Raw genomic sequence first — 6,549 nt, forward strand, 5'->3', positions numbered from 1 at the left:
CAGAGTGACCCGGAGTTTTTGCAGTGGAAGAAGGAGCTGACGGAGACGTTCACCGAGGCCCAGCGGCTGTTACGTCGAGCCCCCAAGTTCCTCAACAAATCCCGCTCGGCCGTCGTGGAGCTCTCGAAGCCGCCCCTCTGCCACAGGAACAGCAATGGCCTCTGACCCCTGGCACGGGGAGGGTCCCATGAGATGGCACCTCCTCCGGGAAGTCCACATGGGCTGCTCAACCCGCGAAGTGGAGCCTTTGGGAGAAGTGTGAGGATGAGAGATGGAGTCGCTCACCTCCGGGGTGCTCCATGGCTGGGGGGGCCCCGGACTCTGAGATGCTCCTACTAGGAGTGGCGACCACCCTCAGGCTTGGGGGCGCCTCCTCCCCTCCTGAGGGCCTCCTGCCACGATCGCATCCATCCGCCCTCGAAACTACTGAAGAAACGAAGTTCTCTTTCTTTGCCACACATTTCTTTTGGTTATAGATGAACCTAGAACTTGAAATGATTCCTACTGATTGTGTCACTTTTTGCATCCGATATCAAATGTATCTCAGGCTTGCCAAGATGGGATCGAACAGTCTGCCGTTCAGGTCGCCCCAGCGTTGCCATGCTCTGTCCGTAATCAGCCCGGGCTGGGTTTAGATGTCTTTGCTCCATAGTCCTGGCAGGATGGCAGACCAGCTGGGTGTCCTCTGTGCCCTTGAGAACCAGCCTCTCGTTGTCTCGGGGCTTGAAAGCTGCAGAGGTTTTCTGAAAGGGCTGCACCTGGGCCCTCCCCGCGGGTGCCGCACCCACGGGTACCAGCCTGCCTCTGACCGGGAGCTTAGGCAGCTGGGACCAAGGGCGTGGGAGCCACTCAGCATCGAAGGCGTCAGATGGTAGATGGTTGGAGGCTCACGGTGGCTCTGCAGGAGAGGCAGTGGCGTTTGCATCTCACGGTGACACAGCCATTTTCAAACCATCAAGTCGGTGCACTTCCCCTGGGTGCACAGGACCGCCTGCGGGCGCCCGTCTCGGGCTTGGACTGGAAGCGGTCGTGAGACACAGCAACTCTGGTTTCCTCTGGCTGACCTCAGGAAGCATCTGGGTAACGGATGTGTCAAGGAAGGAAACTCTGTTTTACCTTTTAGTATAATTGAAAAATGAATTTTATTGAAAAAAGAATGCTGAAGATGAATGTGTCAAAATGGGTTAACTGTGTATATTGACTTGCACTGTCGTTCAACTGTCATTAGCGAATATAATTCTCTACCCTGGCGGGTGGTTCTGTGACAGTGACGGCCTGATCCCAGGGGCCTCCGCTCCCCGTGGTTCGTTTCATGTCCCAAATAAGTGCTGGTTTATAAGAACCAGTGTGTTTCCCAGCCAAGTCCTCCGTGTCATCAGACTAAAAATAATAACAATAATTTTCAGAGTCCACATATTTGTCCTTTCTTAGTGCAATTTTATTGTCTGAGTCGACTACTAACAATATAAATAACTTGACATCGTAATTATCAGCATCCTGTCCTCAATATTTTTAGTGTTTCCAAATCTTTGTGTTTATATTTGTGTGCCGCACTCACTGGGAAAGTAAGTCCTTTTTAATGAAACGATATCTTGAGAGTTTGGAAGATAATTACCGAAAGAGCCTTTTATTTCATAGGAGTTACCTTGGAAAAGAAACGTTGAGGTTCACTATTTATCTCAACTACTAGCTGGCATTTAGCATACATGTTCTACTATCTGCTGTTTGCAGTATAGAAGTTGGGGGCTACTATTTATATGGATTCCTCTGATTTAAAAGGGAAGAATAGTATTCAAATTGTGTTAAAAAAAAAAAAAAACAACCACCGGAGATAGAAAAGCTGTTCATGGCAAGTGAGCATCTCCCCAGGCGTGGTTGATTGTCACTGTCAACACTGTAGTTAGTTACTGGCTCCGTCGCATGGTCATATGTGCTCAGCACCTGGTTCAGAGATGGGTAATTACAGTTTAGAAATCGCTGAGCCTCCTGCCTCTGCTGGACAGGGTAGAGATGTAGCCTCACGTGGAGAAGGTGCATGAACTCCTTGAGGGTCCGGGCTTAGCGTCTCACGTTCCATACCCAGGGCACCAGCTACGCCGATTCGCATCTCTGAAAAATACCATTTAAACTCTGGAGTAGAACATAAGGTTGTCTTTCCTTTGCAAAAGAAAAATGAATTGGAAATATTCCGAGAGCCCTTTCGCCTCGCCTCAAATTTATTCCAAGTGAACTTCTACACTCCCTCAAGTTTGATGGGTAACGACAGGGCTGAGAAGTGCATTACGTGGATGTGATTTATTAAAAGTGCTCTGTGAGCTTAGGATGAGTGGCTTTTTAGGGGGAGGTCCCTGTTTGTGTTTGGGGTTTGGCAGCCCTGAAGAGGCCAGTCTTCCTCCTGAACTCGTGCCTGCAGCCCTTCTGAGGGGGTGTTTCTGTTGCCAGATGGAAGGCGCTTCCGGAACCCTTCTGTGCCAGCACCTGGTGCTCCCGTGGCCAAAGAAGTCGGTTGGTTTAGAAGTCTTGGTATACGTGGCTGTTTCAGGTCTTAATGTTTGACCCTACCTACGTTTGGAGTGTTAAAAAGGGCAAAATTGAGCACAAGTGTTATCATTATTTTATTTGGTTGGGATATTTTCACATTGTCAGAAAAAATCATTGAAGTTGATATTTTTGTAAAATTATGTTAGTAATGTCTTGATTTCATAATTCAAAGGAATCATTAAAACAAAGCCTAAAAATAATAGATTAAGCTGCTCTATACCATATATGGAATGAACTAAAAACTTTTGGGAATCCAAGGTTATTTTTTTTAACCTAAAACATTCTCTTTGGTGCATTTATTCCCTTATGTCATTGGGGCTCATGGTTTTTCCTTCTCTATCATGTTTAAGTACAATTTTTCAGCAAAACTGCTAGAAATCAGCTGTTGTTTCACTGCTAATGTGAATGTTTCACTTCCTGTGCCTCTGATTGCTCAATTCACGGACATGACAATTTCAAATTCTATATGTAAAGAGAAGGGGCAAATGTCCAGGCTCGCTGAAGAAAGGAAACGTTCTGCTCAAGAAAGACAGCAACAAAGCTGGAAAAGCAAATAGAGCGATGACCACAAACAACCATCTGTTCAAAGCAAGAGTTGGCTTTGATTTGCACTTTGAAATATGCTGTACATACACTAAAAACAGTTGTTTGAAGGCTCACACTGGCCATTAAAAAATTTCATTGACCAATTGACAATGTGGTTTAACTCTCAAGAAGGTCAAAGTGTGTTTTTTTCTGATGATTTTTTATTTCATTCAGAATTTATAGTTGGGCCAATCGAATACATTTGACTTTTCAGTGGAATTGATTTTTCTGATGTTTCAGAATTTTAACCTATCAAGAAGAAAAGAAAATTCTCAAAGTTGGACTTTTTTTTGCTTGATGTAAATATGTTAAAAAATTTGCAGTGTGCTGGTGTAAGATAAGGCTTATCGTATATGATTTAATTTATATGTAATTTTTCTCAGTTTCATTCAGGGACTCATATCTGTGTCGTTCAGAGATGCTTGGGGAAGGAACTCCTCCCCTCCCAGGGGATGGATGCGCTGTTTGTACCCGGAGAGGAGTTGGTCTTCATTGGGATCTGTGACAAATGCTAGGAGGTGGATGGAGTGGGTGTCACAGAAGGCAGGATCCTGGTAGAGACGGGGCAAAGGAAAAAAGGAGTTAATTCGCTGGGAAAAGCCAATCTCCTTACACCATAAAGCACCAGGGAAATTACAGTTGAACTTGGTGCTTTGGGGTGGTTTTCCCCTTATAACAAGAAGAGTTGAATAGTAACTATTTTAAGACTTGGTCACTTTAATTTTGAATATGGAGCTGCTGGACTTGTAAGAGGCTGTTTGCTTTCCACCAGGACTTTCTGTAGAAATGATGTTGCCGGTTGCCCCTGCTTGCCATCCAGCACCCTTGGGGAAGGCACAGGGGACCCAGAGCTGATGCCCCACCTTGGTGTGTGTGCCTTGCAGCCAATCAGGGGAGGGGGAGAAGGCCAGAGGTGGGGTGTAGGCTGATGTCACCCGGTCAGTCAGATGGGGACATTGCTGCACACCCACTGAAGGTACCGTAATTCCCCTACAATAACAAGACAGGGCTTGCTGCTTGAGCCAAGCAGAGTGAGCTTTACTTTTCAAAACATTTTTTCTTCCTAAAGCTCTAATATGATTTTCCCTCCCACATCAGGTTAACTTGAGACGCTTTAATTAATTATTCACTTAAATTCATGTTAATATGAATTTTTTGTATCCAGGCCACATTTTAAAAAATTTACTATAGGAAGAATGAAAGTTGAAGTCTAAAATGATACTTCTTGGCTTCCTCGAGTCATAATGGCCTTTAGATTTCCTTCATCCTCAAAGACTAAGAGAGCTGTTCTTTGACAGCCGAGTAACAGGGATGCCCAACTCTGGCAGCATCCAAAGGCCTGGGGGCATGAGTGACCGGCCACTTCACTGGCCTGGCTGGGTTAGCACTTACTGATAAATGTAGCACACCAAATTTTAAATTGCCTTTATTTAAAAAAACACGCACACACTACAGAAAATGGATTAACATATCATTCCATCAAAACCATATAGGAAAAACCTGCATTTTAGAGTTAAATGACTCAACGTTCTTATAGTAAACTCTCTTATACCTAACAAATCTCAGAATCATCTCTGAAAAACTGGTAACTATGCTTCCAATTTTAATTTTGTCCTAATATAAAATGTCTTTCATGTAAGGGGTAGGGAATGGAGAAATATTTCTAATTGTGTATTCATATTCCAAAGGACTTGAAATTCAACTTCTTGTTTCTTAGTTGATTATATTCCATGATGTACATATTCTATGTGGTTTATAAGCTAAGCACTGGCCTTTTTTTTTTTTTTAGTTCTATTGTTAAATTGTATTTTCTATGTTTTAACAAATTATAATAGATTTGGCTTTTTTCTGGGTAGCGTAAAGATTGCCAAATTACATATATATATATATATATATATATATATATATATATATAAAAGCAAGAGTTCTATTTTAGCACAAAAGCATTTTATATTATTTATTGAATCCTTCAGTTCTCATCAAAAACACTGCTTACCGCTTCTGCCCCTTTTTATTTGTATAGTTTGTTATTTAAGGAAATGCAGTCCTTTCTGTTTCTGGGTTTTTTTTCCCACAAAATAAAATTGAAACAAAGCGTATAGCAATGTGGGGTGGACATCCTTTCTCACTGCCATGGACTGTTTTCAACAATAGCTTAACCCCCTGGCCTGTGCTGAGAGGCAAGCGCACTTCTTGGGGTAACATCTGACAGTGAACTTGTGGTGAAATAACTGCTTTCACCTACCTCTTCCGAAGGCCCCCTGCTTGTTGCAGGTTCCTTGAATGCTTGATTCTACACTGGCTCCATCGTAAAAGAATTTCAGGAAAGTGTATAGCCGTCCTTCCCTCGTGATGTAGATTTCACCGTGTCAGTGTAGGGGCCCCAGCGAGCAGGGCAGGTAGATACGATCGCTTCTGTACGGTCAGCCTTCAGGAGCTGCAGTTCACCTGCAGAGCATCATTTCTGATTCTTCTTGTGCCAAGTCCCCCAAGTCGGTCTCGCGATTGCCTCTAGATTTGACTGTTGCACCTGATTCATCAACTACTATATGGAAGCTTCTTCTTCCACATTCTTTAGAAACGGCCCTGCTGGGTTTTAAAACAGCACTTCCGGGAGCAGCACATTCGAACGTGACTCTTCCCCCCTTGCCGTTTCAAAATGGTTTGGGAAATGGGCTCGTCTGTGGTTAAAAGGGTCCACGTGAAATAGAGTGAAGATTGGTCCCTGTGAGAGGGGGTCCCTCCTCACATGCTGTTTTTCTCTCCCTGTTGCCCTAGCTGCACAGACATCCACGTGGTCACATATTTGCTCTGTTCATGGCCAAGTGTAATGCCCTTGAAGAAATAAATCTGTTTTCTCTCGTGCATTGCTATACCAAGTGAAGCCAGTGAATTCGATACTGTAAGTCTAGATATTGTACCTATTAAATTAGCATCTGTTTTTATCTCTTTTCCCATCGATTGTGCCAGTGGAGGTTTACGGTCGCCTCTTAGTATGCGTTTACTAGTGCACGTTTGAAATCGTATCCCACGTAAGATGCTGGTTCAAGTCCTCGGTCACCTGCCCTGTGTGTGGTGTCACCGTCGGTTAGTTTCACCATCTTTCACGGTTATTTGGGGGCAGTCGGGCTGGTTGTCTGTGTTGATAAATGGCTTATGTAAACCTCAATAAAAAGGATCTGTACAAAGAGACTTACTTCGGTGTGCTATTCCCCCCCCCCCGCCCCAAACTGAAAACTACATTTCTTTTTTTTTTTTTTTTTAGAAGATGTTGGGGGTAGGAGTTTATTAATTAATTAATTTATTTTTGCTGTGTTGGGTCTCCGTCTCTGTGCGAGGGCTTTCTCCAGTTGCGGCGAGCGGGGGCCACTCTTCATCACGGTGCGCGGGCCTCTCACTATCGCGGCCTCTCTTGTTGCGGAG

General features: G+C 44.1%; 1 protein-coding gene across 3 annotated transcripts in view; it reads left to right on the forward strand.

The window, feature by feature from the left end:
- Nucleotides 1-6,322, forward strand: part of GRK3 (G protein-coupled receptor kinase 3) — a 125,724-nt gene extending 119,402 nt beyond the window's left edge. For all 3 annotated transcript variants that reach the window (XM_082641515.1, XM_082641516.1, XM_082641517.1), the window contains one exon: nt 4-6,322. In XM_082641515.1, coding sequence (XP_082497641.1) covers nt 4-165 — 162 coding nt within the window. In that variant the 3' untranslated portion in view covers nt 166-6,322. The remainder of the gene's footprint in view (nt 1-3) is intronic.
- Nucleotides 6,323-6,549: the final 227 nt, after the last annotated feature.

Source organism: Mesoplodon mirus, assembly GCF_964341445.2.
Source record: "Mesoplodon mirus genome assembly, chromosome: 13".
NCBI classification, from domain to species: Eukaryota; Metazoa; Chordata; class Mammalia; order Artiodactyla; family Ziphiidae; genus Mesoplodon; species Mesoplodon mirus.